The 18,351-nt window shown below is 48.3% G+C and overlaps 1 protein-coding gene across 1 annotated transcript in view; it reads left to right on the top strand.

The window, feature by feature from the left end:
• Positions 1-222: 222 nt before the first annotated feature.
• ABCC1 (ATP binding cassette subfamily C member 1) overlaps positions 223-18,351 on the top strand; it is a 202,171-nt gene continuing 184,042 nt past the window's right edge. Inside the window, exon 1 of the mRNA XM_017533114.2 lies at positions 223-411. Coding sequence (XP_017388603.1) covers positions 364-411 — 48 coding nt within the window. The 5' untranslated portion in view covers positions 223-363. The remainder of the gene's footprint in view (positions 412-18,351) is intronic.

Below are 18,351 nucleotides of genomic sequence, written 5' to 3'. Positions count from 1 at the left end.
AAAGACCGCAGGCGCTTCCGGAGGGCCAGCCAGCGCTCCCCGGGCCCGTCGGAGAGCGGGTGGGCCTAGGCCTCCGAGGATCTGAGGGCGGGCGGCGTCCAGGCCCGGGGCGCCGAGGGGTGGCGGGTACCCCTGCCCACGCGGAGCGGGGCGAGGTGAGCCGGGCGCCGGGGCGGGGCGGGGCGGAGCGGCCGCATCCCCGTGACGCGCCGGCCAACCAGGCGGCGTTGCGGCCCCGGCCCCGGCCCCGGCTCCCTGCGCCGCAGCAGCCGCCGCCCGCCCTCCCGCCGCCGCCACCTCCAGCGCCAGCAGCCGGGCCTGATCGCCCGCCGCCCGGTGCCCGCCGCCGCCCGCGCCGTCAGCATGGCGCTCCGGGGCTTCTGCAGAGCCGATGGCTCCGACCCGCTCTGGGTGCGTGCCGGGGGCAGTTTGGGGCAGGCGGGAGGGAGGGAGGGAGGCCGGCGGGGAGGGGAAGCGCCGGGCCCGCAGCCGCCGGGAGCACCCCACTTCCCGCTCTGCGTCCGGCCTGGGGGGCCCGGGACCCTCGCTTCCCCCGCGGCCCGGCCCCTTTCTGGGGAGCGGGGTATGGGTGAAAACTTGGGTGACTCAGTTCTGGGGAGCAGGGCGTGGGGGGCCGCGTGCCCAGCTTTGGGGTTTTGGAGGGGAGGGTCAGGGGCCAGAGCCTCGGGGAGGAGGCCTTCCTGTTTTGGGGTTCCGGCCTCTAATTAAAAACCTTCCAGGGAAAGGGACGCTAGAGATGTGGGGTGGGAAAGGGGGTGGCTCTGCTTCTGTTCTCCTATCTCCTTTGTAGTTAGGGTTCCCCTTTCACGAAAAATACCCCATGACCAATGGGGTGAGCTGGGGAAGGGCTTAGATTGTAGAAAGGGACTTTCATTGTCTCCCCAAAGTTGTCGTACAGCCACGTTACTCTTCTGTGGTTACCTAGCTTTGTCTTTTTTGTTGCTGCTTAAATACTCCGGGGAAAGTTTGGGGGAACCAAGGAAGAAGGGGGGTGTTCACCTTTGACATGTTCCACCTGACCCTCGGCTCGGGTCAGATTTGGGGTGCAGCTGAGGACGCCCAGGACCCTGGTACCTGTGGTCATGCCCTTCCTAACCTGAAACACGTGGAGCTCCTTTCTGGGGATGCCCCTTAGATTTAAACCTGGCAACTTTTCTTCTGGAACGTGGACGGCGGAGCCTGGCTGGATGTCTGGAGTCCACTTTCAGTGGTTTACGTCCAGTCTTTAGTGCTTCAGCTTCTCCGTAATGCGATTTGCCTGTGTGTTCCAAGAAGGCACTTCTGTGCGGTGCTGTCTTGATTACTGGTGAACGCAGTAGGCAAATCTGGACAGGACTGTTTCTCCTCTTTTGCTTAGGAATCGGGAGAAACAGTCTTGGGTCTTAGGAGTTGGTGATTAGCATCCAAAAATACGTTCTGGTCCTGATTTGCTGGCCTTCCCTTGAAGGCTGCATTTGGAGTGTTGAAAAGTCATCCCCCAGGGCCCCATTGGAGAGTTTTGTTTGTTTTTTAGCAGGGTGTGATTGTGTTTAATAATCTACCACACTCCCATTTTAAGCTAGTGGAGTTGGAGATTGACATCAGAGCTAGAAACAGAACATAAACTTTGCCTTCAGGGTCTGGGAGTGATTGAAGCCTCTTTGCAGATGGACTTTGTTTAGCAGAGGAAGAAAAACCTGTGGATCCTTTGTTACCAGGTGTCATAACAGCAAGATTATCTTTTGCAAAGATTCACATGGTGATCTAGGTTCGTGTTGCTGGGAATTCCGGAATATTCTCTAGTTTATTTTCTTCTTCTGAATTGAGGAGGTGGTGAAACTGGTGACCCTACGTGAGGTTTTGTATCAGGACGTATTTTATTGATGGCCACTGGTAGTTGATGGCTAATGAGTATGCTTGGGGTGCCCTTTGTTTCTGTATCTTAACAGACTCATCCAGAAAGTCCAGTTGTGTTTGTTTGTTTCCCCGTCAAGGACTTTTTGTCACAGATATTGCCAGGTGGTTGGGTTTTGCATGGGGGTGATCGTAGCTGATCTCTGTCTCAGTAGGTACCCTGTCCACTTCTTTGACCTTGAATATTTCTGCTGCCTGGATTCCAAGACTTGCTGGACGTGCCCTGGAACCAGCATTTGAGAGGAGGCAGCTGGGGCCTGAGTGGGAAAATCGCAATGTAATTAAAATGGAAAGCTAGAAAGTAGGTAGTTTTTGTGTTTTTCTTTTTGAGGCAGAGTCTCTATGTGTGGCCCAGGCTAGAGTGCAGTGGTGTGATCTCAGTTCACTATAATCTCTGCCTCCTGGGCTCAAGTGATCCTCCTAACTCAGCCTCCCGAGCAGCTAGGACTACAGGCGTGTTCCACCACACCCAACTAATTTTTGTATTTTTTGTAGAGACAGGGACGCACTGTGTTGCCCAGGTTGGCCTCGAACTCCTGGGCTCAAGTGGTCCTCCTGCCTCAGCCTCCCAAAGTGTTGGGGGTTATAGGCATGAGCCGCTGCGCTGGCTGTTTTTGTGTTTTTCTTTTTCTTTTTTTGAGATGGAGTCTCCTTGTTACCCAGGCTGGAGTGCAATGGCGCGATCTCGGCTCACCGCAACCTCCGCCTCCCGGGTTCAGGCAGTTCTCCTGCCTCAGCCTCCCAAGCAGCTGGGACTACAGGCACGCGCCACCATGCCCAGCTAATTTTGTGTATTTTTAGTAGAGACGGGTTTTCATCATGTTGACCAGGATGGCCTCGATCTCTTGACCTCGTGATCCACCCGCCTCGGCCTCCCAAAGTGCTGGGATTACAGGCTTGAGCCACCGCGCCCGGCCTGTTTTTGTGTTTTTCAAGGCAGTATGTTGCAGACCAGGAGCAACTGGCCTTCAGGCAGTCAGATAGCTGTGTGACCTTGAGCAAGCCACTTTCCCTCTGTGTGCCTCATTTTGTTAATCTATAAAATGGGACAGGAGCCAAAAATGTCGCAGCCTTCTGTGGTTGTAGTGGAGTGAATGGGCTAATCTTTGTAAGCGGCTCAGCTTGTGCCCTGCACGGCGATAAACAGTGGCTATTATTAAATGCTATTTTTTCCAAAGATAAAGTTGTGTGTTTCAAGCTCCTTGTTGTTCCTTTGGATTCACCTGTTCTTTAGCTGGTGCGGATGGAGTTGGGCTGTGGAAAGGCAGTGAGGCATTCTTGCTCGGCTCCCATTGTGACCAAGGTCAAGTGCTGAGAAGTCAAGGTGAGTGGGCCTTGTGGGACTCTGTCAGAGCTTGGTTCCTAGGCCCCTGTTTGCCTCTGAGCCCCAGGAAATGTCCAGAAAAACCAGAACATGGAAATGGCCCATAAGATGGGTTCTGTTGACCTTCACTCAGGCAGATGCTCTGGGAAGAGAAAAGGAGAACTTCGCTATCAAACTGGAAACGAGGGCCTGATGACAGGGTCCCAGTTACCACGGAGGCTGAGGTACAAGAGTCACTTGAACTCTGGAGAGGGGTGTGGAACTGGTAATGGGGGCTGGTTTGTGGTTGATATTTGAATGATGGTTGGAAAAATGGGCCTGGGCCTTTTTTTGGGTTCATTTAAAAAAAAGAAAAAAAAGCAGGCCAGGTGCGGTGGCTCACAACTGTAATCCCAGCACTTTGGGAGGCTGAGGCAGGTGGATCGATTTAAGGTCAGGAATTCGAGATCAGCCTGGGTGAGGTGGCTTGCTGACCCCCATCTCTACTAAAAATACAAAACAAAAAATAGCCAGGCATGGTGGTGCGATACCTGTGGTCCCAGCTATGGGGAAGGCCGAGGCATGAGAATCACTTGAACTCTGTGGGGATGGAGGCTGCAGTGAGCTGAGATCACAGTCCCTGCACTCCAGTCTGGACCGCAGACTGAGACCCTGTCTCAAAAATAAAAGAAGGGACTGGGTGTGGTGGCTCACGCCTATAATCCCAGCACTGTGGGAGACCAAGGTGGGTGGATCACCTGAGGTCAGGAGTTCAAGACCAGCCCGACCAACATGGTGAAGCCCCATCTCTACTAAAAATAGAAAATTAGCTGGGTATGGTGATGCATGCCTGTTAATACCAGCTACTTGGGAGGCTGAGGCAGGAGAATTGCTTGAACCCAGGAGGCAGAGATTGCAGTGAGCCGAGATCGCACCACTGTACTCCAGCCTGGGTGACAGAGTGACCCTCTCAAAGAAAAAAAAAACAACTAACGTGTTTCAGGGCCTGTATAGAAAAATTGAAAATTATGGAAAAGCAGAGAAAACAACTTGGTATGAAGCATTATAATGTGGTGGCTCAGCAAATCCAGCTCTCCTGCTGAGGCAAGTTACTACTTCTCTCTGTGCCTCAGTTTCCCTATGTGGGATAACAGTACGTATGAATAGTGGTGACTTGAGGAAGAAGTGGGTGAATCTTCAGCAAGGATTTAAAATGTTGCTGCTTGGTACACAGTGCCCAGTGAATGTCAGTGGTCGTCACCACCTGGAATTCTCCAGTTCATTTTTGCTGTCGCACTGACTGTCACTGGAATGACCAGAAGGAAGCTGCAGGCATGTGTCACTGTCCATGGAGTGAGCTGGTCACAGGGTCCATGTGCACCTCTGAGATACTCTTTGCCATACACCAACTCAGTAGACCCCTGAATATCCAACTTAGCCACCAAGAGAAATCTCTTAGAAGCTATCAGAAATTCCTCTTGGGGCTGGGGTTGGCCTTGGAGTTAGTCTGATCCCTGCTTTCATGCCTCCTGTTGGCTCCAAAAAAGTCTACGTAGAGCCAATTATTTCCCTCCTCCCAGTGCGGCTTTGGTTTTCTTTTTTTTAACTTATTTTTATTTTTATTTTAAGATGAGGTTTCCCCATATTGGTCAGGCTGGTCTTGAACTTCTGACCTCAGGTGATCAGCCTACCTCAGCCTCCCAAAGTGCTGGGATTACAGGCGCGGCTTTGGTTTTCAAATCCATCCTTTAGCCTTCTTCCCTTTCCTCTGTTTCTTCTCTCCCACCAACCACCCCCTTTTTAAATTTTTGTTTTTGAGACCGTGTCTTGCTCTGTCTCCCAGGCTGGAGTGCAGTGGTGTGATCTCGGCTCACTGCAATCTCTGCCTACTGGGTTCAGGTGATTCTCCTGCCTCAGCCTCCTGAGTAGCTGGGATTACAGGTACCTACCAGCACGCTTGGCTAATTTTTGTATTTTTAGTAGAGACAGGGTTTCATCATGTTGGCCAGGCTGGTCTCCAGCTCTTGACTTCAAGTGGTCCGCCCGCCTCAGCCTCCCAAAGTATTGGGATTATAGGCATGAGCCACTGTGCTCAGCCTGTTTTCCCCCTTTTTGACACCCCCCCCACCCTTCCTCTCTCCCTTCCTTATGGATTGTTAGAGTGGAAAGGGATGTTAGATCTTGGGGGGCCCTCCACCCACCTCATTTTATGGACGTGGACTCTGGTCCAGGATGGTGACATGACAGGGTGCAGGGCGCCTTTGGGAGGAGATGAGGGTGACCTGGGAGAGGCCTGGGTAGGGATGGACTCAGGATTCCTGATCAAATGTGTTGGCGAAATGGAGCCGCTGCAGCCAGCAGGGGCCTTGCAGATGGCAGCTGCAGCTGGTCTCTTTGGCCAAGACTCTCCTGAAGGGTCGTGTTCTCCTTCTCTGGGGACAAGCTCTGTTTGTGATAGCCTGGAGGGGTTGCCTCACCTTTGCGACCTGGTGGTAGATGGAAAAAAGAACCTTTTCCTGTGTGTACACAACTTTGAGGAGCGGATATCCCCACGTGTGTTTCTTCCACTGACTGAGTTCCTCCAGGAACGTGAGCTGTGTCTCCCCATCTCAGCCTGCAGCTTTGACTTCTCCCTTCCGCCTTCCATTTAGTATCACTTCTGCCAGCAGATGGTGTTGCTCGTGCCTTCAAACAGTCGGCTTCTCATGGCCTCCCCGGCTGCTGCTCTGGCCTGAGTCACCGTCGGCCAATTCCTGGATTTACAGAGTCACTTCAGTCCAGGTGTTGTGGCTCATGCCTATAATCCTGGCACTTTGGGAGGCCAAGACAGACGGATCATTCGAGGCCAGGAGTTCAAGACCAGCCTGGGCAAAATGGTGAAAACCCGTCTCAACTAAAAACAAAAAAATTAGCTGAGCCTGGTGGTGGGTACCTGTGATCCCAGCTACTTGGGAGGCTGAGGCAGGAGAATTGCTTGAGCCCCGGGGGTGTGGAGGTTGCAGTGAGCAAGATTTTACCACTGCACTCCAGCCTGGGTGACAGAGTAAGACACTCTCAAAAAAAAAAAAAAAAAAAAAAAAAAAAGCAAACAGTCACCTCTTTGCTGCTGTGCCTCCTCTGCCCTTGACCCCTTCAGTGTTGCCCTTCTGCTAAAACCCTGCAGTAGCTCCCTGAGCGTACAAGCCAAATGAATTACGGTGGCCTTGAAGGCTCGGCAGCATCTCTTCCCACTGCCTCTCTGGCTGCTTTCTGTCTCACTTTCCTCCAGCCACACTGGTGGACAGGCCCGTCCCTGCCTCAGGGCCTTTGCACTTCCTGTTTCCCCTACCTGCAGTGTCTCTCATCTTCAAACCTTGTTCCAGTGTCACCTCAGGCTTCCCTGCCTTTCTCTGTACTAGCAAACCTCTGTCCCTATCTACACTCCTGGCAGTCCTTACTGCCTTCTAATACACCTCATATTTTGCTTAAGTATTGTGCCTACTCTGTAAACTCCCACTAAAAGGTCAGCTCTATGGGGCAGGGATAATTGCCTGTGTTTGTTTGTGGCTATAATGCTAGCACCTAGAACTGTGCCAGGGGCTTAGTAAATAACAGTTGACCTTGGAACAATTCAGGGGTTAGGAGGGCTGATGCCGTGTGTAGTTGAAAAATTCAGGGCTCAGCGTAGTGGCTCATGCCTGTAATACCAGCACTTTGGGAGGTCAAGGCAGGTGGATCACCTGAGGTTAGGAGTTTGAGACCAGCCTGACCAATATGGTGAAACCCTGTCTCTTTAACAATTAGCTGGGTGTGGTGGTAGATGCTTGTAATACCAGCTACCTGGGAAGCTGAGGCATGAGAATTGCTTGAACCTGGAAGGCGGACATTGCACTCCAGCCTGGTGACAGAGTGAGACTCTCAGAAAAAATCCAGGTATAACTTTCAATTCCCTAAACATTTAAGTATTAACAGCCTACTGTTGACTGGAAGTCTTACCGATAACATAAACAATTGGTAACACACATTTTATTGTTGGGTTTTTTTTTTTTTGTAGAGATAAGGAACTTGCTATGTTGCTCAGGCTGATCTCAAACTCCTGGCCTCAAGCTATCCTCCTGCCTCGGCCTCCTAAAGGGCTGGGACTAACTCATATCTTGCATATATATTATATACCATATTCTTACAGTGAAGCAAGGTTAGAAAAAAAAGGTTAAGAAACTGAAGGAAGAGAGGTTTTTACTTTTATTAAGTGGAAGTGGGTTCATTACAAAGGTCTTCATCTTGGTAGTCTTCATGTTGAGAAGACGGAGGAGGAAGAGGAGGGGTTGATCTTGCTCTCATGGATGGCAGAGGCAGAAGAATCATCTGAGTATAAGTGGACCTGTGCAGTTTGAATGTGTCTTGTTCAAGAGTCAGCTGTGTTTGTTGAATCATTGAATGGCATGAAGCACTATGGTGGCTTTTGGGCTGGGTCCAAGCTTCTTCATAGGGATTTTAAGGATGAAATAGTCACTTGACTGTCTGGAATGGATACTAAGATAAAATGAGTGGTCCAGCTTTCTCATCAGATGGCTTATTTTTTTATATTTAAATTTTATTTTACTGAGACAGTGTCGTGCTGTGTCACCCAGGCTGGAGGGCCGTGGTGTGATCTCAGCTCACTGCAGCCTCAGCCTCCCGGCTCGAGCAGACCTCCCACTTCAGCCCCCACCGAGGTAGCTGGGACCACAGGCATATGGCACCACACCCAGCTAATTTTGGATTTTTTGTAGAGATGGGGTTTCCACCATGTGGCCCAGGTTGTTCTTGAACTCCTGAACTCAGACGATCCACTTGCTTTGGCCTCCCAGAGTGCTGGGATTATAGGTGTGAGCCACCGTGCCTAGCAAAACAGCTTCTGGTTTTTCTTAAAAAGGTCAGAACAGGGTTTTGTCCATCCCTCTTTTTCCAAGACTCAGTGTCTCACACACAGTGGGGGTCAATCAACATTTGAATTTGAGTGTTTGAGGTATGAGTTACAAGCTAGGGGTTAGATAGAGCTCCCCACAGTGCTGGGTTGGCTTGATTTTAATTATAGGAATGACTGTGATTTCCGGTATTTATTGATTGGCAGATTTCATAGAAACATCTGCATTTTTCCGACTTCCCTTGAAAACCAGAAGCTTGGCTGGGCGCGGTGGCTGACGCCAGCACTTTGGGAAGCCGAGGCGGACAGATGATGAGGTCAGGAGTTCAAGACCAGCCTGACCAACATGGTGAAACCCTGTCTCTACTAGAAATACAAAAATTAGCCGGGCGTGTTGGTGTGCACCTGTAAAATCAGGTACTCAGGAGGCTGAGGCAGGAGAATTGCTTGAACCTGGGAGGCGGAGGTTGCAGTGAGCTGAGGTCGTGACTGGGAGACATAGTGAGATTCAGTCTCAAAAAAAAACAAAAAACCAGAAACTCTGCTAGCCCCAGGCCCGCATTTATACATGGTAGTGGTCCGCTGGGGTTGCTGCTTTAATTTTAAGGCCAAGTGTCTGTTGCCTTTATTTTATTATTTTTTTACAAATTAAACTTTATTTACTTGATTGAGAGCTTATTGTATTATTTTTTTTTTTTTTGAGATGAAGTCTCACTCTGTCTTTCAGGCCGGAGTGCAGTGGTGGGATCACAGCTCACTACAACCTCTGCCTGCCCTCCCGGGTTCCTAGCTGATTCTCCTGCCTCAGCCTCCGAGTAGCTGGGATTACAGGCACGTGCCACCACACCCGGCTTATTTTTGTATTTTTAGTAGAGATGGGATTTTACCACATTGGCCAGGCTGGTCTCATTCTTGACCTCAAGTGATCTGCCCGCCTCAGCCTCCTCAAGTGCTGGGATTACAGGTGTGAGCCACTACACGTGGCCTGGTGCCTTTTTAAAATTGTGCTTCGCCACACCTGGTCTGCTTCTCATTGATGGAACCCCCTTGGCACCTGTTGGTATCTGAGTTGGCATCTGCTTTGAAGGCCAACCTCGAAGTAAGCGTCTAAGTAGTATGTTGGCTTCAGATTTTCACGGCGAAGTAAGGCCTCACTTTGATGATCAGATCTTGGTGGTCAGTATGAGTCCAGCTCCTGAAAACATGCCCAAACATTTTGCAAAAATAAAGCCCGGCGTCCTGAGACAGGCTTCCCCCCCAGCTTAGCAAGAAAACTGGGATAGGATAGCATCCCTGCAGTTGGAGGAGTGGAGCTGAGGACCAGCACTTACCTCTTAGAGGCTGAATGGTTGAATAGGGCCTTTGGGGAAGCTGTATTTTGGGAGTGGGGACAGGGAAGACACTTGCTCAGTGTCTGCCCCGTTGACACCATTCTTTGTGTCCTGGTTGCAGTTCTGTGGACTGTAGTCTTAGCCACAAACATGGCTTCTACCCCCGGATGCTGGTAGCACTTCCCCTTGTTGTGACAACCGAAAATGTTTCTAGATGTTTCCAAGTGTCCCCTGGAGTGTGAAATCACTGGTGTTGAGGAATATGGGGGAGAAAAGAGGAGCAAGACCCTCCTTATCCTGCATTTCTCTGAGAGGTTGTAGGCTAGTGAACTTCTAGTCTAATGGGTTTACTGGGGTTGCCTTGGAAAAGCTTAATGAGACCTTAAGGAGGTTAAACTCCAATTAGCTAGAGAAGAAACTTGCAGCAGTTTCTTTTTGAGGGCTGTATCTTTTCACCTTTTTCCATTTTTCCAGCTGGAGTTGTGACAGTTCATTCTCCCCTGGGAAAATGAAAATGGCTTTTGCTTTTTCTTTTGAGACAGAGTCTCCCTCTGTCGCCCAGGCTAGAGTGCGGTGGCACAATCATAGCTCACTGCAGCCTTGACCTCCCGGGCTGAAGCCATCCTCCCATCTTAGCCTCCCGACTAGCTGGGACCACAGGCACACAGCACTACACCTGGGTAATTTTTGTATTTTTTGTAGAGTCAGGGTCTGCCATGTTGCCCAGGCTGGTCTTAAAGTCCTGGGATCAAGTGATTCTCCTGCCTTGGAGCTGGGATTAGAGGCCGGAGCCACAGTGGCTTTCTTGAGACATCAGCTTTGCAGCTCTACTCCTTCATTTTGAAGTTCCCTGGGAGAAGTAGACGATCAAAGTTGAGATTCCACTTAAACCAAAGGGACACTTAACTGTGGGATTCATCTCCTGGGGAGTTTGCCAGGTTTTGGAAAGTCAGTTTTTTTTTTTGAGACCGAGTTTCACTCTTGTTACCCAGGCTGGAGTGCAATGGCGCGATCTCGGCTTACCGCAACCTCCGCCTCCTGGGCTCAGGCAATTCTCCTGCCTCAGCCTCCTGAGTAGCTGGGATTACAGGCACGTGCCACCATACCCAGCTAATTTTGTGTATTTTTAGTAGAGACGGGGTTTTACCATGTTGACCAGGATGGTCTCTATCTCTTGACCTCGTGATCCACCCGCCTCGGCCTCCCAAAGTGCTGGGATTACAGGCTTGAGCCACCGCGCCCAGCCTGGAAAGTCAGTTTTAATGGCCAGGGAGGGTGGCTCTAGGCTAGCATCCTGTCACCTTCAGGAAGTAACTGAGATTTTTAGGGAGCTTTTCTCTTCCTCTCTGTCAGTTTTCTCTCTGAGAAACTTCAGTCTACCTTTTACTGACTGCCTAGGTAATACTTGCTTGGAGAAGATATATGATGTCTAAGTTTTTCTAGTATGAGACATTTGTGTATCGATTGATCAACTGATGGATTGATGGGGTCTTGTCCTGTTGCCCTGGCTGATTGTGCCACTGCAGTGCAGTCTTGACCTCCCAGGCTCAAGTGACCCTCCCAACTCACCCTCCCTAGTAGCTGGGACTACAGTCATGCACCACCACTCCTGGCTAATTTTCATAATTTTTTTTTGTAGAGATGGGGTTTTGCTATGCTGCCCAGTTTGGTTCTGAACTCCTGAGCTCAAGTGGTCCTCCTGAGCTCAAACAGCTTCCCTGGGTGCTGGGATTACAGGTGTGAGCCATTGTGCCTGGCCTCCTGTGGTCTTTTATAGCCCTGAGTTCATTGTCTTGTTCTTATCTCACTGTTTTTCATTTATTCATTTATTCAATCATTAATTGAGCATCTATTACATGCTGCTGCTGCTCTAGACACTGAGGATACAACATGAACAGGACAGAACAGGCCAGTGTTCTCATAGGGTTTACACCGAGGGTGACTGAAATGGTTTTAGATGCAAGTAAGTCCTGCAAAGGCTTGAACCAAGAAGAACTGGGTGAGGTGCAAACTACTACAGATGGATGTCCTCAGAAGGCCTTTCAGGGGCAGTGAGTGAGGTCTGACTGAGATTTCAGTGGCAAGGCTGGCCATGCAAGGATGTGGGGGAAGGGAGTCCCAAAGTGGGAAGAGAATGTGCAGAAGCCTTGAGGACGATCATGGTGTGGTTAAGGTATTGAGGAGTTCAACTCAAAGGAACTGTAGAGCCCATCTCGTAAACATCTTGCCTGGAGCTTTCTGCAAAATGAATAAAGCACTAACACAGTGGCTTGTGGGCCTGGAAGCTCCAGGGAAGACACTTACCAGCTGGGCAAGGAAGAGCAATGCATGGTCCCTGACAGAAGCACGAACCTTCTGGTCTATTTATGTTTGAGTGCCTCTCAGGTTTTTTTTTTTAAATAGATGTTATCTTGCTGTGCTGCTCAGCCTGGCCTCCAACTCCTGGGCTCAGGCAATCCACCCACCTTGGCCACTCCAAGTGCTGGGATTGTAGGCATGAGCCACTATGCCCCGCGGAATCTCAGGTCTTGAAAATGAAGTTTGTTTTGTTTTTATGAGCGTCTTCTCTTTCTTAGAACCTTAGCTGAAATGTTTGAGATGGAGACCAACTTGGGTTTCCCCACTCCCCAGTTGCCTTTGATTCTCTGCCAAGGGCTTGTTAGTACGATGATGAGGTAGTTTTTTTCTGTCATTAAGAGGACTTTCTATAGGTTGCTAGAAAACTAGATGTTATTGAAGTCACCAGGCAGGAGGAAGATCTTGCACTGCAACTTTTTTGATGGTGCTATTACTTCAAGGTGAACAGAATAATAAAAAGGGAGAAGTAAAAGTTTTAGTATGTTCCCACCCTGCCCTTTGTTCCCAGAAGCAGTTGTTCTTGGGTGTTTAAGAAAAGTTTCAAGCATATGCAAATGTATGTGCAAGAACGTGTTTACATACTCATTCCCCACCCCGCCCCCAGTTGGGTATTTTGAAGTTTTGTGTCTTGTTCTCTTCACTTAACCAGTGTTGAGTTTCTTAGCATTTTAAGCCCATGCAAATTGAAAGTAAAAGCCAATCACTTTTTTTTTTTTTTTTCAAGCTACACATTTGTTAAATGATTGAGCTATACCCAGTCCCCTCTTGTGGCTATCAAGGTTGTTCCCAGTTCCTGTTTTTTTGCTGTGATAAGCAGTGCTGCATTGAAAGCACATATATACAAATATAGGTAAATGATTCAGCAGAATAAGTTTTCCCACAGGAAGCTGGTAGGTTGAGAGTATGTGCATTTTGAAATTTGATAATTAATTGCCAGGTTACTGCAGCAGTTTATACTCCCACTACAACCTCTGCCCCCTTGGTTCAAGTGATTTTCATCCTTCAGCCTCCTGAGTAGCCGGGCATGATGGTGGGATTGCAGGCACCCACTGTAATGCCCGGCTAATTTTTATATTTTTGTAGAGAAGGGTTTTCACCATGTGGCCAGGCTGGTGTCGAATTCCTGACCTCAAGTGATCTGCCCACCTCGGCCTCCCAAGGTGCTGGGATTACAGGGGTGAGCCAGCGCGCCTGGGCAGTTTCCACACTTTTATGTTTTGCTACCTCTTGAACACTTTACTGCTTAATTTCTTCTGCCAGATGCCCTAAATAATCTCTCTGAAGTTCAAATTTCCACAGATCTCTAGAGCAGGGGCAAAATGCTGCCGGTCTCTTTGCTAAAGGATAGCAAGTCAGGAGAACAGCATAGGGGAGCCACCCCCATGATCTAATCACCTCCCATGAGGTCCCTTCCATAATGTGGGGATTACAATTCAAGATGGGATTTAGGTGGGGAAACAGCTAGACCATGTGATTACTCTGTTCGGCTAACGAATAACCAATGTATTCTTCCATTCTTTCTTTGAAATCATAGAAATATTTATAAATTTAATATATCTAATCAAAATGAATTATGTTGTAATTATTACTCTGACAGTTAAAAAAATTTTTTAATTTATTTTTTGTAGAGGCAGGATCTCCCTTTGTTACCCAGGCTGGTCTTGAACCCCTGGCCTGAATCAATCCTTCAACCTTGGCCTCCCAAAGTGCTGGGATCAAAGTTTGTTAATTTGATGGCCAAAAGAAGATTTTCTTGTGCATTTCAGTTACAGTTAGAAGCTACACATCCTGGCTGGGCTCGGAGGCTCACACCTGTAATCCCAGCACTTTAGGAGACCTAGGTGGGCGGATCACAAGGTCAGGAGTTTGCGACCAGCCTGGCCAATATGGTGAAATGATGTGTCTACTAAAAATACAAAAAAAGTTAGCTGGTTGTGGTGGTGGGCGCCTGAGCTGCTTGGAGGCGGAGGCAGGAGACTTGCTTGAACCTGGAAAGCGGAATTGCTTGAAGCCGGGAGGCAGAGGTTGCAGTCAGCTGAGATTGCACCATTGCACTCCAACCTGGGAGGCAGAGCCTGTCTCAAAAAAAAAAAAAAAGGCCAGGCGTGGTGGCTCAAGCCTGTAATCCCAGCACTTTGGGAGGCCGAGGCGGGTGCATCACGAGGTCAAGAGATCGAGACCATCCTGGTCAACATGGTGAAACCCCGTCTCTACTAAAACTACAAAAAATTAGCTGGGCATGGTGGCGCATGCCTGTAATCCCAGCTACTCAGGAGGCTGAGGCAGGAGAATTGCCTGAACCCAGGAGGCGGAGGTTGCGGTGAGCCGAGATCGCGCCATTGCACTCCAGCCTGGGTAACAAGAGCGAAACTCCGTCTCAAAAAAAAAAAAAAAAAAGCAGCTATGTATTCTGCAACACGATTTTCAGCAATTTGTGTATTTTCAGTTTGTATTTCTCAGTTGTTTTTGGGTACATTTGGACTAGTTTGTCTTGTTATTTTGTAGGGGTTCTTGTTACCGTGGGTCCTTTCGTCTCTGTCCATCATCTGTATTGTATAAATATTTTGTTATAGGCCATTGTTTTTCCCTTGGCATTCAGAAACATTGGAAGCTTGTCCTTATTAGTATGTAGTTTTGCAAGGTTGCATTTGTAGCTTGTACTGTTTTGTCTCCTATGTTTTTATTTACTATTAGAAGAATTTTCCCAGGCCAGGTGTGGGGGCTCACGCCTGTAATCCCAGCACTTTGGAAGACTGAGGTGGGCAGATCACTTGAGGTCAGGAGGTTGAGACCAGCCTGGTTAACATGGTGAAACCCCATCTCTACCAAAAATAGAAAAATTAGCTGGGCGTGGTGTCACACGCTGAGGCAGGAGAATTGCTTGAGCCCAGGAGGCGGAGGCTGCAGTGAGTCGAGATAGCACCACTGTACTCCAGCCTGAGAGACAGAGTGAGACTCCATACCCCCCAAAAAAATTTCCCATGTACCCACATAATCTTTGTAATTACACCTATAAATGTCCAATAATTCCCTTTATTGGTGGGCCATAATCACATAATTATTATCTGTGGTTTGACATTTGGGTTGCTGTGTTTTCTTGCTTTTTTTTTTTTTTTTTCCGAGACAGCATCTCACACCGTCACCCAGGCTAGAGTGCGTTGGTGCAATCTTGGCTCACTGTGACCTCTGCTTCCTGGATTCTGACAATTCTCCTGCCTCAGTCTCTGGAGTAGCTGGGATTACAGACTGTACCACCATGCCTGGCTGATTTTTGTATTTTTAGTAGAGATGGGGTTTCATCATGTTGGCCAGGCTGTTCTCGAACTCCCCACCTCAGGTGATCCACCTGCCTCCTTGGCCTCCTAAAGTGCTGGGATTATAGGCGAGAGTTATTTTTCTTTTAAAGAAAATACTGTCCTGAATACCATATGGATATAGTGCATATTGGCTTATTTCCTTAGATGATATTCTCAGGAGTGGAATGAAGAACATGTGAAAAGGCTTCACTCTAGCCATTGTCTAAAGTGGGCTGGGCTGTGCTCACCATTCTAACAGGGTTTAAGGTTGCTCATTATTGTGCTTATTAATTGAGAGTAGATGATGGGTGCATATTAATGTCAGGCTCTTCTCAGTTTCCTCCATCAGCCTTATAAGATTGGAGACCCCGGGTCAGGAAGAAAGGTGGAGCAGTCTGGCATTGGGAAAGGTAACCTCTTAGTTATAATTAGGGTTGGCTTATTTAGGAGCCCTTTGATAGGGCTTCACTAATTGACTAACCCAGGGTTACCTGTTAGATCAGGATCTCTCTGAGGGCTGCACTTGTAGTTTTTTTCTCTTTTTTTTTTTTTTTTTTTTTAGAGACAGAGACTCACTCTGTTACCTGGGTTAGAGTGCAGTGGCATGATCTTTGTTCACTGCATCCTTGAACTCCTGACCTCAAGCGATCTTCCTGCCTCAGCCTCCTGAGTAGCTTGGACTATAGATACTTGTCACCATGCCCAGCTAATTTTTTTTTTTTTGGTGGAGATGAGGTCTTTCTCCGTCACCCAGGTTGGAGTGCAGTGGCATGATCATAGCTTACTGCAGCCTTAAACATCTGACCTCAAGCAATTCTCCTGCCTCAGCCTTTCACATTGCTGGGATTCCAGGTGGGTGCCACCATTCCTGGCCTGCAGTGGTTTGACAGGGCTCTTTGATCTTTCACTTTGGTCCCCTGCCCCCTAAGATCTATGGAGTGAGCCATTTGACACTTGGTGCTAGGGACAGAGCTGGCCTACATCCAGTTCTCTGCATAGTTGGTATGGGTGGTGGGGGTCTGGAGAAAGGGCCCACCTCTGGTTCACACCCTCTGTATTCTCCAGGGGGCCATCAGGATGGGGTGGAGGAGGCTGGGGTGAAGAGATGGTGTAGCGCCAAACAAAGCCAGGGAGGTGTATGCTGCGGGTGAAGAGGCCAAGTTCAGGATCCTAGGTCGTAAGATCAGTATAGACAATACAGGTTAATTGACTCTGTCGTTACAGAGCATCTGTCTGTAGGGTGCCCAGGTCTGGGTGAGTCTCTTGGATGAGATGGGTATCAGGTTTTGCTCCGAAGTTGGATGGCTGTGTGGGGAAATTCATTCTGTAGTTTTATTTGTAGTTTAGGGTTAAGAAAACTTGGGCCAGGCATGGTGGCTGTCGTCTGATCCCAGCACTTTGTGAGGCGAGATGGGAGGTCACTTGGGCCCAGGAGTTTGAGACCAGCCTGGGCAACAGGAAGACCTCATCTTGTCTGTGCGTGATGGCACATGCCTATAGTCCCAGCTACTCAGGAGGCTGAGGCAGGAGGATTGCTTGATCCTGGGAGGTTGAGCTGTAGTGAGCTATGATTGCAGCACTGCAATCCAGCCTGGGCAACAGCATGACACTGTCTCCAAAAAAAAGAAAACTTGCTTAACTACCTCAATCATACATATGTGTGAAGCCAGACTATCACAACTCTGAGAGCTGCTGATATATACATATTTTGGAAGTTCCAGGTTTTCTGTTACTATAAACATGGAAGAGATTGAATTATTTAAAGGGCCTTTTTTTATCCTTCTTTGTCCTTTTTGTCTGATGTTAGAAGGGGGACAGTATAAAATGAAAACAGCATAGAAATGAATAAAACATGTAAATCTCTTCTAGTGATACTTTCTTTTTGTTTTCTAGACGGAGTCTTGCTCTATTGCCCAGTTTGGAGTGCAGTGGCGTGATCCCAGCTCACTGCAACCTCCACTTCCCAGGTTCAAGTGATTCCCCTGCCTCAGCCTCCAGAGTAGCTGGGATCACAGGTGTGCACCATGCACCACCATGCCTGGCTAATTTTTATATTTTTAGTAGAGACCTGGTTTTGCTGGGTTAGCCAGGCTAGTCTCGAGCTCCTGACTTCAGGTGATCTGTCCACCCAGCCTCCCAAAGTGCTGGGATTACTGACATGAGCCACCATGCCTGGCCTCTTCTAGAGATAATCTTATTGGCAGGTTGATGTTTTTAACTTCAGCCTCTCTTCTTCACAGATCCTAAATATATAGTATTTATTTTTTATTTTTTATTTTTTTTGAGACAGTCTCGCTCTGTTGCCCAGACTGGAGTGCAGTGTTGTGATATCTGCTCATTGCAGTCTCTATCTGTTGAGTAGTTAGGACTACGGGCATGCGCCACCACTTCCAACTAATTTTTAGTAGAGATGAGGTTTCACAGTTTTGGCCAGGTTGGTCTCAAACTCATGATCTCAAGTTATTTGCCTGCCTCTGCCTCCCAAAGTGCTGTGATTACAGGTCTGAGCCACCATTCCTGGCCATAAATATATAGTATTTTTGAAAAACAAGAATGGGATTCTATAAAAACGTATTATTTTTTGAGATAGAGCCTCCTCTGTTGCTCAGGCTGGAGTGCAGGGGCACCATCATGGCTCACTGCAGCCATGACCTCCCAGCCTCAAGCAATCCTCCCACCTTAGCCTCCCGAGTGGTTGGGACCACAGGTGCTCACCATCATGCCCGGCTAATTTTTTTTTTTTTTTTCCATTGAAAACAGCCAGGCGTGTTGGCTCACATCTGTAATCCCAGTACTTTGGGAGGCTGAGGTGGGCGGATCACTTGAGGTCAGCAGTTGGAGACCATCCTGGCCAACATGGTGAAACCCCATCTCTACTAAGAATGTAAAAATTAGCCAGACACGGTGGCACTTGCCTATAATCCCAGCTACTGGGAAGACTGAGGCATGAGGATCACTTGAACATGGGAGTTGGAAGTTGCAGAGAGCCAAGATCATGCCACTGCACTCCAGCCTGGGTGACAGAGCAACACTCTATCTCAAAACAAAACAAAAAACATAGTCTTTATTTATTGTTTGCATGGACTGGTGCATCTTGGTTACGATATATTTTTGTTAATTAACCGATATTTAATTGCAGATGAAATGTAACATGAATCTGAGTATTTGTGGATGTTTGCTTCCTCTTTAGGCAGCTGGTCATAGTCTTTTTTTTTTTTTTTTTTTTTTTTTTTTTTTTTTTTTTTTTTTTTTTTTTTTTTTTTT

The sequence above is a fragment of the Cebus imitator genome, unplaced genomic scaffold (genome assembly GCF_001604975.1).
Source record: "Cebus imitator isolate Cc_AM_T3 unplaced genomic scaffold, Cebus_imitator-1.0 Scaffold4, whole genome shotgun sequence".
Classification (NCBI taxonomy): Eukaryota; Metazoa; Chordata; class Mammalia; order Primates; family Cebidae; genus Cebus; species Cebus imitator.
Note: the sequence above shows the minus strand (reverse complement) of the source record. Positions and strands in the feature narration are given on the sequence as shown.